Source organism: Arachis ipaensis, chromosome B06 (assembly GCF_000816755.2).
Source record: "Arachis ipaensis cultivar K30076 chromosome B06, Araip1.1, whole genome shotgun sequence".
In the NCBI taxonomy this organism is placed as follows: Eukaryota; Viridiplantae; Streptophyta; class Magnoliopsida; order Fabales; family Fabaceae; genus Arachis; species Arachis ipaensis.
Window position 1 is genome coordinate 128,655,130 of NC_029790.2, and position 18,353 is coordinate 128,673,482.

The window sequence follows — 18,353 nt, forward strand, 5'->3', positions numbered from 1 at the left end:
AAATAAGACTTTTTAATTAGAGTATAAGGCACATATCATCTTTACTAATTTTATATTTAGTATTAAAAAAAATTGAAAATTATTCCGGGCATGACTTACGAGTTTAGCCAAAAAGATAAGGCTAACAACTCCATAAAAAGGGAGATCCGCACTTCTCCGAATATGATTACTTTTATTCAAGAATTCTAATTTTCTATCTCAATTACTTTTTTACTTGTGTGTCGAAATTGTTAGAAACAAGAGACTGAGAAAGTAATCTGAAGAGTGTATTATTTAGTATGTTGAAAGGTACAATATACAAGGGGTATTTATAGGTGTTAAATGAATCAGAATAATAAAGGCATAGAATCCTACAATTAATATACAGATATACTATATAAATATAGACGATACTAATTGGTCTAAATTGATACTAATGATTCTCTAACATGCATCCCCCCTCAAACTCAAGTGGGAGTTAAGGATACCAACTTGAGTTTGGATAACAAAGTCCGGAAACGAGTCGGGTGATGAGCTTTCGTGAAGATATCAACAGTTTGATATAGTGTTCTAACAGCAATGAGACGAACAGCATCAATAAGGATATGTTGCCGAACAAAGTGACAATCAATCTCAATATGTTTGGTGCGTTCATGAAACACATCATTATGGGCAATCTGAATAGCACTGCAGTTATCACAAAAAACATCAGTAGGGGACGACTGAGGAGCACCCAGATCTTTGAGAAGCCAACGAACCGAGATAACTTCAGCAGTGGTGTCAGCGAGGGCACGATACTCAGCTTCTGTACTTGACTGAGAAGTGAACGTTTGCTTCTTAGCACGCCAAGAAATGAGAGCGTCGCCAAGAAACAAACAGTAACTAGTAGTAGAACGACAATCAGTGGGATCATCAGCCCAATCAGCATCGGAGTAAGCCTGAAGAGACAAAGAGGAATGGGCAGAAAAATAAAGGCCATGAAATAGAGTGCCTTTGATGTAGCGAAGAATGCGAAGAACCGCCGCATAGTGAGTAGTACGAGGAGCTGACAAGAACTGGCTAAGTACATGAACTGGATAGGCGATGTCTGGCCGGGTGACAGTCAAGTAGACGAGACCACCAACTAACTGTCGATAGAGAGTCGGATTATCCAAAACAGTGCCATCCATAGGGGTAAATCGAACATTAAGCTCAAGAGGAGTAGACTCAGTGCGACTATCTGTAATCCCAGCGCGAGCAAGAAGATTTGAAGCATACTTAGCCTGAGAGAGATAGATGCCATCATCGGTGGAGATGACCTCGAGACCAAGAAAATAGCTGAGAGAACCAAGATCTTTCATCTCAAAGGTATGGTGAAGTGAGGCCTTGAGATTAGAGATACCATCAACATCATCCCCAGTAATGATCATATCATTAACATACAAAAGTAGAAGAACAACTCCACGTTCGCTTTTACGAATGAAGAGGGCATTCTCATGAGGGCTAGAAGTAAAACCAAGACTGCATATGGTAGTACTGAACTTGTCAAACCATTCATGAGGAGCTTGCTTAAGTCCATAAAGTGCCTTGCGAAGGAGACAAACCTTATTAGAAGGACAAGGATATCCCGGAGGTGGTTTCATATAGACTTTTTTTTTCAAATTCCCATTAAGAAATGCATTCTTCACATCCATCTGACTGAGAGACCATTTTTTAACCGCGGCAATGGCAAGAAGAGCTTTCACAGACGTAAGATGAGCGACAGGAGCAAAAGTCTCTTCATAATCAATACCATACTCTTGCGTACAATCTTGAGCAACCAAGCGGGCCTTATAAAGGTCAATAGAGCCATCAGAGTGAGTCTTGATCTTGTATACCCATCTACTGCCCACAACTTCCTGATCAGAAGGAGGATCAACCAAATCCCAAGTGTGTGCTTTTTCAAGTGCCTGTATTTCTTCCTGCATTGCTTGTTGCCAATTCGGGTTTGAAGAGGCTTCTCTGAATGACTTAGGTTCATGTTGATGAATGATAGTAGAAAAGCAATGATAATCAATAAGATGAGGAGGTGGATTCCTTACCCTAGAAGAACGAGCAGGAGGAGGAGGCATGACGGTAGGAGCAGGATCATCGTCCGGTCTGGAATCATCGGGAGATGGAAAAGGCGGAAGAACATGAGACTGTGGAGGGTCACTCGAGATAGAATATGGAGAATCATCACTAGGAAAAAGATCAACATTGGGGTTAGTAAACAAAGGTGACTGAGTAGTAGGAATAGACTCAAAGGATGAGAACCGAGAAAACATGTGGTGCTCCCAGAAGACAACATGACGAGATATACGAATACGTTTAGAGAGAGGATCCCAACAACGATAACCCTTGTGTTCAGTGCCATAACCAAGGAAACAACACATACGAGCCCGAGGTTCAAATTTACTATGTTCATGAGGCTGAAGAAGAACAAAGCATACACAACTAAAAACTCGAAGAGAACTATAATCTGGGGGGTATGATAGAGACGCTCAAAGGGAGTAACATTACCAAGAACAGAAGAAGGGAGTCTATTGATAACATGAACAACAGTAAGAACAGCTTCACCCCAAGTACGCTCAGGACACGAAGAAGAAAGGAGCATTGCACGGACGGAGTCAAGAATGTGACGGTGTTTGCGTTCAGCTCTACCATTTTGTTGAGACATACCAGGACAAAAAAACTCAGACAAAGTACCCTGTTCTGCAAGAAAGGCTAAGAGTTTGGAATCACGGTATTCCATAGCATTATCACGTCGAAAAACTTTAATGACCTTGGAAAACTGAGTTTTAATTATAGTAGCAAAGTTGATATAGATCTGAGGTAACTCATGGCGATTAGTCATCAAATAAACCCAAGTAAAACGGGAATAATCATCAATGAAAACGACAAAGTATCGAGTTCCGCCCATAGAGGCAGTGGGAGCGGGGCCCCAAACATCAGAGTGAATGAGATCAAAAGGAGAGCAAGCAAGAGATGAATTATTGTAAAAAGATAAAGCAGGTTGTTTGGCAGTTTGGCAAGAAATGTAATCAAAAGATTCATTTGGAACCTGACCTAAAACACCCTGAGACACAAGAGGACACAGTTTTCCTAAGGAGGTGTGGGCAAGACGTTGATGCCATAAGTGAAGGGTAGAGGGAGAAGAAGCAGCACAGAGATTTGGTACAGGAGGAATATGAAGATTCTCGAGTTCAAACAACCGTCCGACCTTACGTCCAGTCCCGATGATTTGTCCCGTCTGAGGATCCTGTACACGACAATCAGAAACGGAAAAAGTGACTTCAAAACCCAGATCAACAAGTTGACCAACAGAAATAAGATTGAAGTTTAATTTGGGAATATAATAAGTATCAGGAAGATTAAGAGTTGACTGGGATATAGAACCATTGTGTGTTGCGTGCAAGAGGGAGCCATTTGTAGTATTGACAGAAGGTCCATTTGTGGTGGTAGACATGGACGAGAAAATATTACGCAATGGAGACATGTGATTAAAGCAACCCGAGTCAAAGTACCATTTAGAATTACCTGGAGGGGTCGATAAAGAGGCAGGGGTATTACTAGAAACAGAGAGAAGACGCTGAAGGAGAGATGCAATATCAGATAGAGAAACAGGAGACGAGTTGAGTGGATCAGGACGTGGTGGACGAGTAGGACAGGCAGTAATTAAATGTCCCGAGAGCTTGCAGTAACGGCAGAACAGCTGTGGACAATGGTAGCTAATATGACCTGTCTGGTGGCATGTGCGACATTCAACAGAAGGACAGTCGGGGAAGAGGTGCCCAGAATGGTTACAGTTTCGACAGAATTTATCCTTTCTGTCGGTGACAGCAAAAACATCTGGCTTTTCCATGATAGTGGTCACAAAGATCAAAGAGAGGAGAGAAAACGGCAATTTCAGAGCAGAAAATGAGAAATCGGAGTGCAGAATCGGAAAGAGCTCACCAAAAAATCTTAGGGAGGGTCCCGCTTGTATGCCACATCAACGCCACGTCAGCAGGGACGTCAGTGCCACGTCAGCAGAACGGTGACACGTGGCAGCCCGTGAGAGGACGGAGAGGACAGGCTGGCGGTGAGGTGGCGAGCGGGTCAACCAGCTGGCCGGGTCGGGTCAATCGCGGGTGCGCAGGTCGCAGGAAAAGGTCAGCCAGTGGGACGGGTCGGGTCAATCGCGGGTGCGCGGGTCGCAGGAGAAGCTGGCGGCGTGACACGTGGGCGCTCCAGGATCGTCTGATCAGCAGCAAGATCCAATGGCTACTGAAGCATCTGGGTTGAGGAAGAATGAAGGTGGGCAGGGAGGTTCCGGCGGTGCGTGACGGCGCGTCCGATGGACTCAGGCGATGATTCTGATGGCGTTGAAATCTTGACGGAGAGACGAACACAATGATAGCGGAGGTGACGAACCAAAGCGTCGGAAACAGAACGAAAAACCAGAACAAAGAAGCACTGTCGGAAGAGAAAAATAAGGATGCTATGAACAAATGTTCATTGGAAAAAAAAACACTTTTAGGCTCTTGATACCATGTTAGAAACAAGAGACTGAGAGAGTAATTTGAAGAGTGTATTATTCAGTATGTTGGAAGGTACAATATATAAGGGGTATTTATAGGTGCTAAATGAATCAGAATAATAAAGGTATAGAATCCTACAATTAATATACAGATATACTATATAAATATAGACGATACTAATTCGTCTCATGCTAATAATTCTCTAACAAAAATGTCTTTATAAGTACCACTTTCACGTCGTTTTAAAACTTGCCGACCATATATATCCACGGTAGTAGAGGTTCCCTACCATTATCAATAAACTGTTCGGGTAAATCCTGACCTTGAACAAAAACCAGCTTTTTCTAACAGGTTAAATTATTCCTTGTAAAACGAATCGTTATTTAATTTTGTTCCTAAACAAATTATCAATTAAATTAGTCTTTTATAATTACAAATTAATCACATTTAATTTTTCCATCACTTTATTAATAATTGATGATGTCGGACAACATACATGATATTGACATATCTAATTAAACGCTGATATGTTTATAAAAATTTATTAATTTAATTCTTTTTTTTTCAATTATATAAATCTTAATTTTTAAAGATTAAATTGATAAATTTTTATACATATATACGTGTTAATTATTATGTATAGTGTTAGTCAAAGTTTCACATCATTAATAGTTAATAAACTTATTAATGAAATGATGAAAGGATAAACGTAATTAATTTATAATTTTTGAATGTCTAATTTAATTGATAAAATCTTTTATTTTAAGAACAAATTTAAAAAATAATTCATTTTTTAGAAACTAATTTAATCATTAACTTTTTTTTTAATCCAAAAAATCCAATATTCTTCTGTTTCTTTAAATTTCTCTTTCCTCTTTAATATTTATTCACCTGCTATTTTGTAGGCTAATTAATTGTTGGTTAAACAAGAGTTAGATCCCTAGATATTACTAATACACTAGTCCATACATAATGATACAATATTTGGCCTAATAAATGATGTCTAGAATAGTAGTGTTAACATAGTCATATATATTTGCCCTATGGAAAAGTCTAGGGGCCAGCAACTTTTTTTAATTCTGGCTAGCATGTAACCAGCAAAGAAAGGTGAGTCATTAGATGAAATCTCACACCAATCTCACATCATTAAAATCATCATTGATGACTATTTGATGGCTATAAATCATAAAAATTGCTGATCCCGTAGCACTCCTCTTGGCCTAATATTAATACACTAGATCAAAGTTTTCAAATTTATTTTGTCAGCTAGCTTATACCCGTTAGTCCATTACACTTAAACAGTTAAACTACATGATATATTATAGTTTATCACTTGAATTTAGAGCATAGTAGTACATATTAGATAGGGAATCATCACTTGAAAATATACTTGACAATGCCTGGGAGATGACTGTTCATAGCGTAATCATCCCAATCAATCACTTTAGGATCAAAGTAAAACAAATCTGTCTCTGTCCCTCCTTGTCTTGCTGCCAATCGCAATTTCTCAGTGTTCATATCATCAAATCTGTGTGCCATAACATTATTTATTCTTTGTCCAGCTTAAACTTCTTAACTAAGCAATACAACTTTAATAATAAACTTTACTACTCATATATATGGGTGAAAATTGATAAACAATTAGATAATCTCAAAAATTGTTTAGTTATTAATAATGATGCTTTCATGAGCAACGTTCTAATAAATTTCTAACTACTAATCAGCTGAAGAGGGAAAAGTATATGAACCAACTTCAAATCAACAAAAAATGGAACAACTTAATTAATTATAAATATAGTAATTAGTTTTATTTATTTATGATTTAAAATATTAGTTATTAAATATTTCACCACGTAAATCATGGAAACTGATTCAATTAGTTTCCATCTCTTCACCCTTCTTCTTTCTCCAAATGCCTAAAATATGATAAATCAGAAAATAGATTCAAAACCATCTAATTTACAAAGAAAAGAAACATCCTAATGCTTAGCATAAGCACCATCCACGTAAAGATTTTGGATTCATTCAAATGCATTTGGTTGGTTTTTGGCTGATTTTTTACTGGTACCCTCTTGGTTCCTAGCATTGTTGGCTAAAGAGTAAAATGAAATGTGCATGCATTGAACTAAGTAGCATGAAGCAATAAAACACACTAATAACTTACATGCCATTGAAGAACAAGTATGGCCTATAAAGCTCCACCAACCGCATCACAGTTTGGATCTTCTTATTCATCTCTTGATACGTTGTCTCAAAATACTTGCAAAATGCTAAATTGGCTAGTTCAAGCCCCTATTACAGTTAAGTTTGAAATAAGTTTTTGCCCATATTTTATGTTTAGCTTATCACATAAGTATTTAATAGAATAAAGTAGAGAGTGATGTGAGGATGACCTTCAACCAAATGAGGTAGTGAATGAAGAGATATCTCCGGAAGCTTTCCATGTTGGTAAAGACGGTAACTTTGGCAACCTTGATAGGTTTTCCATCTTTGTTTATCCAAGGTTTTGATGTAAAGTACCTGATTGCATAGTCTTGGAGATTGATATATCTAATGGGATTTCCAAGTGAGGAACACAAATGATATATGGCATTCTCACTTGGATGATCTGCATGAGCCACCATTGCTACTAATATTGCATTCACCACAATGTCTCCTGGAATCTGCTTGCAGGACAGCTCATCAATTTCGAATAAATAAATAAATAAATAAAATTAACAACTTTCATCCTAATAACTGACCACATCTACAACTCCATTGATATTTCCAAGAAAGCATGTTAAGTTTCCCTTTCCATAAGCAACAGCTAAACTATCAATGGTTCTGCAACAAGAAGCATAATTATTTGAGGTAATTGCTTATACTCATCCTTATTTATACAAATTGAAATATAAAATACACATTAAAAATAAGTTAAATTATACATATATTAATATATAAATATATAATACGATTAATTTTAGTATGCAGATAACATTTTTAGTATTATATGTGGCTGTATGCAAAATGAATGAGTTACCTTACACCTTCAACCCATCCCGGAAAAGGTTCTTTGATTGTACTTGTAACGATGGCAGGACGCATAATGACAACGGATAAATTTCCTTTCATTTGTTCTACAAGCATCTCTCCTATTGCCTTTGTAAATACATATGGATTCGGCCACCCATACACCTTTGCCCTAATCATCAATCATCAATTATTATTATTACAAATTCTAGTAAAATTTAAAAAAAAAATTATATAAATAGAAAAAATGCAAAGAACTTTTTTCTTTATTTTATTTTAGATCTTAAGCTTTTAATATATACACTTTCACATTTAAAATTGTCAAATGAAGTTTAAAACAGGATTTTTTTTTTGTAATTTTTCTTTCAAAATTACCCTTATGTTAAAAGATTATTTGTAAATAAAATGTGGGTCTAGACAATGGGAACTGAAGATTAAAGTGAAAGTGATCGAAGAAAAAGAATTTCGGTATGTTATTGCCTACATATTTGTTGGAAAAACAGAGAAAAAGGACAAACAAGCAAACAAATAAATGCACAATAAATTATTAATTATATGATGTTGTTATTTTTCTTTATGATGATTTAGTTTGATATAAATATTATATAATATTTTAATTACTATATTATATGTAATTTTCAAGACATTAATTATATGTCAGGTCAATTTGAATTACTCAATTTTTAGGATATAAGTATTAAAAATAGACTTAATAAAATATTAAAATTAAATTTAAATATATTTAATAAGTCTAACTTTGTCAGACCTATGTACATACCTAGAGCAAATAATTTAGAAATATGTGTAGCAAAAAGCCAAAAACTCGCTCCATCCGTTGCATTTTCATTCCTACTTTAAACTAAAGTTAAAAAAAGGAAACAAAGTACCAAACTAAAATTTGAAATGGAAGGAATACCACGTAATTAATGCTATGCATAGCGACGGGGAGATTTTGATGAGTTTTGACCGAAAAATTCTTAAGTGCGATGGGGAGTAAATTTTTATAGTAGTTAAAATTCATGTGAATATTCAACGTAGTTCTTAAGATTCTGATTTTTTTATTGTAGTCAGATAGAATTTTGAGTATTTATAGTGTTCTTTGGGTATATTTTTAGTAATGAATCATTACCGGAGTACTTACGTGGTGACGTTTTGTCACGCTGGAGGGCTCCAAAACGTTGTTTTAGTTTAGCGCCCTTAAGTGTAAATAACGACGCCATTTAGATGTTATTTAGCATGAGAAACAGTTTTGTCTCCAATACAAACACTTCACTCGTCTCTTCTTCTTCTACCTTCTCACTTTATCTTCGTCTCTTCATTAATGGCGTTATCGTAGAGTTCTATTTGCTGTGTTGAAAAAGTTGACAGAAGAAGTAATCCGACTGAAGACTCTTTTTGTTGTTCACCTCCTCTACTAGAAGCACGAGATTCCGGCATTGTGATCAGACTCAAGGTAACCTTTTTTTTTACCTTGTATTTTTAATACAGTGTTGGTTCTTCATGATATGCAAGTTGTAAATGTGGTTGAGGTTTACTCGTTTTGTCAGGATGGGAGATGTTTCCCTGAATGCCCTCAACAACCTCAAATCTCTCATGGATCAAGGTCTCACCTTTTTCATCTCTCTTAATTCTTGTTTTTTTTTATCATGTGGATTTCTCACTTCCCCTTTCCCTTTTTTTATGCTCATGTTAAAAAAATGTTTCTTTTCTCTTTTGTAATTATGCTTAGTTGAAGAGACATGGAAGAGAACCTTTCAGGTAACCCATTTTTTATCTTTCTTTATCTATTGTTTCTAGATATTCATTCTGCTCTGATTTCAAAATTTTGAATTATTTATTTTAAATTGCCCCTTTTTATTATCTGGTATAGTTTTTACTTGTTTTTAACATGTGCTGATTTTGATCTCTCTGTAGTGTGGATGTGTAAATTATTCTCTATTAGTTCTTTTTCGGTGGATTGTGTCTAGTGTGGTCATTTGGAGTCATAATGGTTAAAGTAATTTTGAATGTTTCATTCATGTTGTTAACTAATTAGTGCAGCTATTTTCTTGCATGCTTTTTGGTGGGATTTATAATTTGTATTGATTTAGTAGGAAAGGGATAAATTGAGATATGATTTTCAAGTTTTGAAGTTTCAATCAATGTAGCACTATATATCTTTAACACTATTTATTAATTTGCTTGAAGGATTTATTTATTCATAGTTATATTAATAGTTTCTTCTTTTCTTGGATGGATGCAAATTTCATAAAGTGCACCTAAATGTTTCCCTTTTGGAATTTAATCCTGGGTGATATGCAGAATGTTCATTAAGGATATATGACCGAAACCTTAGTACGATTTTTGAAAGCAAGATAGTGGAATGCTTCCAAGGCTCATAAAATGGTAAGACATACTTAAGCCAATTGTTATGTTGTTTAGAAATCTCCTTTATTTACTTAGCAAGACCTTGTTGACAAATGGCTGAGTTTTTACTTGGTTATTCTCGATGATGTTTCATTTTCAGAAACCAATAGTCCCGCCTGATTTATACAAATCAATTCGCGATTCACAACTAATAGGATTGTCAGGTTACTCAAGAGAGGTGCTCATTCTTAAACATAATCTTTTTTTTTGTTGGTATCCCATGTCATCTTGGTCACTTCTGATGTATTCTTTTGTCAACATGTGCAAGTTATGCTATATATGTAGTTCAGCACACATTGTATTGTCTTAAATCAAATTTATATAATTGCCTTATCTCTTCTATTTCTTTTTTCCCTTCTCTCTTTCTCTGTGATCAATTCCAGGGTCTTCCTGTCTTTGTAATTGGTGTTGGAATTAGCACATTTGACAAAGCATCTGTAAGTTCAATTTATTAGAGAAAAGAAGAGAAACATTGATTTGTTGGGGGTACTATTTGACTTCTAACTGTATATCCTAATCTTGTATGATCCGCAGGTTCATTATTATGTTCAGTCTCACATTCAGATCAATGAATATTGAGTATTATTCTTTGGATTCTTCTAAGATTAATTTGGTAGTTTAGCTTCTGCTATTTCATTCTGAGTTTTTACCCATATTTGTCTGTAGCCTTATTTATCAAAGAAACATGGGCAACCTATTACCACATGTGTAAAGGTTTTGGATATGGCTGATCTGAAGTTCTCGGCCTTGAACCAAATTAAGGTTAGTTCATGTAGTTACTTGGTCCGGCACAGTTTCTCTACTTGGTCTGAAGTTCTCGGCCTTGCAACTTGGTTACTTTATTCTGCTCTTGCTTGGCGTTCTCGTCTGGTTCCAGCTAGATGGAGAACGAATAGAGCTTCCACCTGCAGTGCTACCACCACCCATCATCGACATGAGCAAGAGCCCCCGACAGAAGAATGAGAAGAGAGAGATGAACAAGAAGAAGAGATAAACTTTATGAAAATTTGGGGATTTAGGGTTAAATATTATGGGAGAGACCAACGTGGGTATAAATTTGGAGATAATCTATAGTACTTGCTTTTGTATATCTTGTTCACTAGAAAATTAAGATAATTTGTTAATAATTTTCAACCTTGCTTAGCTAGCATAGCTAGGTTGAAGGTCTTTAAATCTTTAAGGTTTATTCCTCCTATCTTCTTGTTTCTGCAAACTATGTCCTATCTTATCCACCTTTGCTTTCTTTCCTCGCCTCGCTGTCCCCATCAAATTCCATGATTTTCCTTTACAGCTCTTCAATCATTGTGTCGGAAAATCTAAAACAGTTCAACGTGTAGATTGAGATAGTTATCGCAACTATCTTTATTAACCCCTCCCTTATGATCATTAATAGTAAAGATCTTTTTCAAGATTGCAATCAACCTCTTTTCCACCTTATCCTTAATGTATGAAAACGTACATTTGTTGGATCTGTGTACCACGACTAACAGGCCTACATACTTGTTTTGATTACACGTATGAAGAATTTATAGAGTATGCATGTGCTAGTGAATCTCAGGTCTAAGTTGGAATGTTTAAACTAAAGAAAGTGAAGGATTTGTTTAAATTCACTAGTTGTCAATCGAATCATCTGCAAAGAATAGGTGGTTGATTTTAGGATATTTAGAATTAAGTCTTACACTAGATATCTTTTGTCTTTGCTCTCCTCTATGGAGCAGAAGAGATAACCTTTTTGCACAAATTAGGAAAAGATAGAGGGAGAGAGAGTCGTCTTGATGCAAACCCCCGAATAGTTTAAATAAACCATAGGATTGACCTTCCACAATAATAGAGTAGGATACCATAGTAACACATTCCTTCATCCAACCAATCTATTTATCGCAAAACCCAAGTCTTTTCATAAGGTCCCAGACAAAGTACCATTCCACTTTATCATATGACTTGCTTATATCTAGCTTAACCGCAATTTCATATTCACCATGGCACTTGTTCTTTAAACAGTGCATAAACTTATGAGCTATGAGAACATTGTCGCTGAAATGTACTCTGATTGTCACTAATGATTCTAGAGGACCCCTTGCATCTGGTGAATTAAAATTTTGGAGATGATTTTGTAGAACACACAGCTCAGGCTAATCAGCCATATTTGTGTCGTGTTTTCTGCATTTTGTGTCTTAGGAATTAGACATATTTAGGTGTGGTTTGTGGCTGTCAACATTTTTTTTCCTGCGAAAAAACTTGTGATTACATCAATCACATCTTTTTTTATGATCTCCCAAAAGTGCTGGAAGAATTTGGTTGTGAAACCGTCTTCACCTTATGCAGAGAAGAGAATGTTTGAAAAAGTGGTTGTCTTGATCTCTTTATCCGATACTCTCCTTGTTAGTTTTCTATTGGTGTCCTCTTCTGCCTTTTTTCTCATAGATTGAAGTTTGATATTAGCATCTCTCAGGTTTGAGGCTGTGAAGAGATTCTCAAGATACTCCTAGGCTATCTAAGCTATTTTCTCCAGCTATGATTCGTAATGTCCTTGGTTGTCTTGTAATTTGTCGATTCGGTTGTTCCTTCTTCTATTAGAATTTTGTATGGAAGAAATTCGTATTTTTGTCACCCCATCTTAGCCATTAGACTCTAATTGATTTCTCCCTCCAGTACATTTCTTCCATCACGTAGGTCTTAGTCAATTCTCCTTCTAGCTCCAAATATCTCTGTCTATCTGCCCTTACTCCTTCTCCTTTTGTTATCTCAAAATTTTTCTTTAACTCTATTATGAGTTTTTGGGAATTATTTAGGCTGAATTTTTGCTAATCCACCAACATATGTCTATATCTTTTTAGTTTGTAATGCAGTTTAAACATTGGAGACCCTTCTATTATAGTTAACCATGCTTCTTTTACAATATTTGCCACTTTTTTGCTTTCACACCATCGTTCTTGGAACAGAAATTTTCTTTTTGCTCTTCTCACCTCACTATCAGAGACTAGCATCAGTGGGATGTGATCTAAGCCTATATTTTTCAAGTGAAGAATGGAAGCTCTTAAGTAGCTGATTCATAGAAAAAGTGATCCCAAACCTCTATCCAATCTTTCATAAATAAGATGATCCCCAAATTTCTTATTGTTACACTTGAATTTCCTCTCTGCATATCCCAAGTCAATCATTTCTCATTCATTAATGAAGCTATTGAAAGAGTCAATGGAAAAAGTCGATTTCATTCTCCCTCCCTCTTTCGCATGAAAATCTGAGATTGCATTAAAATAACCAATTGCTAAAAAAAGGTCATCTGTATCTCCCTTTAATTCTAATATTTTTTTGAATTGTTCAACTCTTGTATTTTTCTTGGAGTGCAAATGTACTGTTACAACTTTTCAATTTTTTTGTAAAATTTGATCAGCCCAAATAAAAAAATTAAGTAGTCTTTTAAAAGCAAAATAGTTACTTCCACATTGTCTTTCCAAGCAAGAACGAGACCTTATGTTGTGCCCCACGGCTCCACACAATAACTTTGCCTAAAATCAGCCTTACCACAATGCTTTTTAACTATCAAAAAAATATTTTTTTGTTTCACATAAAAACATTATGTCAGGAGAATGGAATTTACAAATCCTTTTCATGATGTACATGTGAACTATTAGAAGATTCTCCAAACTTCGACAGTTCCACATCATCATCTTTATGGACACTTAGGTGTTATTTGTGAGGTGGCATCCTCTCCCTCTATTAGATTCTCCTCTTTGTCTGAGCATTGTTTCTTATGATTGCTTGGATTCTGGGTTTTTGTGATCTTTTAGCACTTGTCACCTTAATAAAGCTTCTTCTAGCCAATTATTTTATAGCAGATTTCTTATTCAACTGTTGTTCTGTTTGTTGATTTATTGCACCAAAAACAAAATCTGTTGGTAGGTCTTCTATGCTTCCTCTTTCTCCCTGTATTTTATCATTGGATATCCAAAATTTCGGTTGTAACATGTAGATTCTTTAACAAGAACAAGTGATTGTGAATTAGTGATGCTCTCTATCTTCTTATCCCCACCTCCATAGGTTCTTCTTCGTTTAGACTTCATTAAAAGATTAGATTGTTAATGAGTTTTACTAGAATCGGTTGATGTGGCCTAGAATGTCTACTTTATTCTCTCGTACCTCTATTTTGGTTCCTGTTATCTTTCATTGCTGTTTCTCTTTTTCATCTTTGGTCAAATTTTAGCCAATCAACTCATTTTTCTTCTTTAACTTCTCCTCGAATTGAATCTTCAATCTGAATGGTGCACCCTCATGTTTCATAGTCTATGTATCCACAATAGTTACAAAAGTTACCAATTCTTTTGTATTTAAGTGAGACGACTTCCAGCACCTTTTTGTTGGGATAAGCAATCTTAAGCGTTCTCTTAAATGGTTTAGTAATGTTGAGATTAATTTGGACTCTACCTTTCATATGAAAGAGATCAACATCCAAGACATCCTCAAAGCTCTGTTTGTTTATAGGAACGGAACATTGAGACATGGACACAGAGACACAAAATCATATTTAATAGATGAGACATGACCAGAGACATTGTGTTCAGAAACATTAAATTAAGATATTTTTGTGTCTATTTTGACAGAAAGAACACAGAAACACTAATAAAAGATACAACTTATTTATTATTTTTTAATTATTTTTGTTAATTTTTTATAATTATATATTTTATTATTATATTTTTTCTCAAATTTTTTGAATAAAAAAAAGACAATAAATTAAATTTTCATAATTTGTTCTACTTTATCACCAAACAGAATACAAGAACACTAAATTCTGTATCTCTTTCCGTTATATCTTATCCTCAATATCTTATTTTATCATCTTCTCAAAAACAAAAATAGCCCAAAAGAATTCCCTAATTTTCATCTGTTTATTTTGTTTTATACGGCTTTAGTAATTCCTATATTTGGATCCAAATGGAGACTTTTAAATCTCTGCAACAAGGAAAGAGGTTTTTACTGGGGTATTCTCTATCAGATTTGTCCAGGACTTGGGCAGGTATCTTGGAGTTATCCTTAGCCATTCTAGGGTGACTCGTTCAGCTTTCAATGGTGTCCTGGATAAGATTCGGAGTAGGCTAACAAGCTGGAAAGGAAGTTTACTCAATCGGGCTGGTAGACTTTGCTTGGTTAATTCTGTTGTCGCTGCTATTCCCATGTACTAGATGCAAGTCTCTATTTTTCCCAAAGGAATCATTAGTAAATTGGAGTCTATGATGAAGAATTTTCTTTGGAAAGGACAAGTTGATGGAAGAGGATTGAATCTTGTTAGTTGGAAGGTACTGGTTACTCCAAAAAAATATGGAGGTTTAGGGATTAGAGATCCTTATTGTGTAAATATTGCTCTTCTTGGGAAGCTAGTTTGGACTTTCTTCCAGCAGCCAAACAAGCTATGGGTCCAATTGTTGGATGCCAAATACCGATCATCTCTATATGACTATTTTAGTTATCCTAAGAACAAGGAATCTCCCATTTGGAGGTGTCTTTGCAAGGCTTGGGAAGTGTTAAAGGATGGGTTTGCTTAGTGTATTGGAGATTTGAACCAGAATTTTTGGTTTTCTAGCTGGAGGAAAGAAGGACGGTTATCTAATGAGATCGATTATGTTCACATTTCTGATTCGAATCTCTGGATACAGGATATTTGGTCGGTTGGTAGGTGGCATTTGGATACTCTTTATTCTCCTTTATCTCAAAATCTGAAAGATAATATTCTTTCTTACAATCCAGATGAACAAGCAGGTCCGGAAGTGGGTTGGTATTGGAGTGGGTCTGCTGCCAAAGTCTATAACTCTCGCAATGGTTACTTGTGGTTGTGTAAGCAGCTGTTTGGTTGGGAGGAGCGGGAGAATTGGATTTGGCTTTGGCGCCAGCTTGTTCCGGAAAAGCATAAATTTTTGGCTTGGTTGTGTCTTAAGGAGGCTTGTGGAAGCATTTAATCTTGTTACTCAAGATGGTTTTGAGTTTATTGATCCACTGGTGCTCAAAATAAGAGATATCATGCATTGGAATTGGCGGGTTGACTTTCGTTTGATTATGAGAGATGCAAACACGGTGGCAGATACTATGGCAAAGATGGCGATGAAGTTACAACTTTCGCATGTGGAGCTTCTTTTACCTTGGGAGGAATTTAAGAGTAGTCTTAAACGGGACTGTCTCTCTATTTAGACAGTTCCTTATTTTGTTTGGTTTGTTTTTCTTTGTTTAATTTATTTCATTCACCAAAAAAAAATTAACTAGCTAAACCCTTACTTTAAAAGCACTTAAGAATGAGTCGATTTGACTAACCTGCTAATACCAAGGTCCTTCATAGCTACTGTGATTTGTTTCTGTGTGGCCCCTTGCTTCTGTAGCTCATCTAATTTGTCACACACCAATCTCTTTTCAGCATCAATGTCTAATCCAGGCACATCTTTGAAGTTATATGGGCTCTCTAATATGAGTCCACCTTTCTCACCGCATACATAAGCTGAGATTAAGGAGCCACAATCGTTATGTAAGGCACGTATCAAGAAAATAATAAAAGAAAAAAATATTAAAATTAAAAAAATTGTTGTAACTTTTATTAATTATACAAATTATAGTTTTTTGTTTATTATATTTTATTGTCAATGGTTCAAATTTTAAAAAATAACTTACTAATTATATTAACTTTTTTTTGAAGATTATAAAAATTAAAATCCCAAAACCTATTGATTTATTTTTTACCTATAATAGCATGTCAGTTTTTAAAGTGTTGAATTCTTTTTTTTTTTAATGCATATAACATGTCATTTTCTGTTTTAATTTAAATTCTGAAAATGATATTTTCACAAACTTTTTAAGTTAAAAGTCTTTAAAGTTTATAAAAATTGATTAAAAATCAATTACTATTGTCAAACCGTAATGTATAACATAACATGTGGTATATAAGTTTAAAGGTAAATTGCATAACTAAATAAAGGAAGATTTAAGATTACAAATGCAATAATTGAAGATTGATTATATTTTAGGTTCTGTAAGTATTTTATATAAATCGTTACATTAGGATTGGCAATATATACCTATTTGCAGGTATTCAATTTGGACCAACTTGTTCAGATAGGGTTGTCTATTCGATTCGCTGCAGATATGATAGAGTGCGGTGCAAGTTTACTCGTGGGTAGGATAGGATACGGGTTCAGAGTATATCCTACCCTACCTTACCCACATCTCTAATATATTATATAATATATATGTAAAAGTTATGTATGTAGTGAAGAAAATGAGTGTTGAACTCACAATTTTTCTCTTATAAAAACTTGAAATAACTATTAAGCTAGTTGATGATTATATTATTTGTAATTTTATGTTAAATTTTTTTAAGATTTTATTGTTTTTAATTTTAATTTGAATTTAATTTTTTATTTTCTATTTTATTAATATGTATAAAATTTGGAATGGTTAAATTTTATATTTGCTTGAAATTTTTTATTTTTTTGCGAGTCTGATCGGATATGATAGGATTTAGAACTTTAGAGTGCGGGTAGAATTAGGGTTGAGAGATTTTTAACCCGCAGGTAGAATATGGTAGAATTTTAAAAAAATTTTCAACCCATAAATAAAGTTAAAGTAAATTCCAAATCCTACCCTATTCTACTCTACCTATTATCAGCTCTATAATATTTAGATATAAACCGCCATAGGCCATCCCGATTTAGGTGAATTCGACTATGAGCGAAAAAAAAGTATACATTAACCTGTTGACAGGTGGACCAGCACTTTCAGTTTGCTACATTGTTTGGCAAAGTTTATGATCTGCTTGACTCCGAAGACATTTTGGTCTAACGCGATGTCATATCTGCATTTTTAAGGAAGCGAGCAAATCATGAAAAATAATAGAAAGTGACTAAATGAACGTATTCCAAAAGAATGGAGAAAACCAAACCAGTGATTAAAGTATAAGATCCGTGCCTGAGGCAGTGTACTAGTCGCAAACTTGTTTGCCTCATAAATAGTCCTACCAAGATTTAATTTCTAGTAATAACTGGATTGTAGACTTATAGCAGTAAAGAATTTTTAATGTGTGTGATACGAGTGTGTATGATAAAAAAAAATTATAAAATCCTAACTTTNNCAAAAATACAATATTTTAAATATTAAAAAAATAAAATAAAATTTAGTCCAAATATTAAAAACTAAATCGTAATTTATCCATAATCTTATCTCGTGTAAATATACCTTTCGTCAAACCTAGTGGTTGCAGCTGCATTAACAATAACATCTACTTGATTGCAAATCTCTTCCTTTAGGATCAAATCATTCTTCAAACCCAAGTCCTCACGAGAAATGTCCCCAGGAACCGGTCTCAATTTTTCTGATATAAAGGGCTCAAAATTTGTACCCATATTTTCTTTTAGCAAATTAAACAAGTCCTTTCCTAAGATCTGCAAGCAAAAAGTAAAC

At 34.8% G+C, this 18,353-nt stretch overlaps 1 protein-coding gene across 2 annotated transcripts in view; it reads right to left on the bottom strand.

Moving 5' to 3' along the window:
* LOC107605166 (fatty acyl-CoA reductase 3) overlaps nucleotides 5,506–18,353 on the bottom strand; it is a 13,725-nt gene continuing 877 nt past the window's right edge. Inside the window, exons 3-11 of one of the 2 annotated variants that reach the window (XR_002349418.1) lie at nucleotides 18,129–18,334; nucleotides 17,648–17,748; nucleotides 16,218–16,398; nucleotides 7,519–7,680; nucleotides 7,241–7,322; nucleotides 6,893–7,162; nucleotides 6,664–6,791; nucleotides 5,720–6,027; nucleotides 5,506–5,540 (exon numbers count right to left, since the gene is read on the bottom strand). Coding sequence is in view for 1 of the 2 variants with exons in the window: in XM_016306944.2 (XP_016162430.1) it covers nucleotides 5,874–6,027; nucleotides 6,664–6,791; nucleotides 6,893–7,162; nucleotides 7,241–7,322; nucleotides 7,519–7,680; nucleotides 16,218–16,398; nucleotides 17,648–17,748; nucleotides 18,129–18,334 (1,284 nt within the window). In the remaining variant the exon portion in view is untranslated. Of the gene's footprint in view, nucleotides 5,541–5,637; nucleotides 6,028–6,663; nucleotides 6,792–6,892; nucleotides 7,163–7,240; nucleotides 7,323–7,518; nucleotides 7,681–16,217; nucleotides 16,399–17,647; nucleotides 17,749–18,128; nucleotides 18,335–18,353 lie in introns of those variants that run through there. The other variant, XM_016306944.2, reaches the window with a different exon arrangement.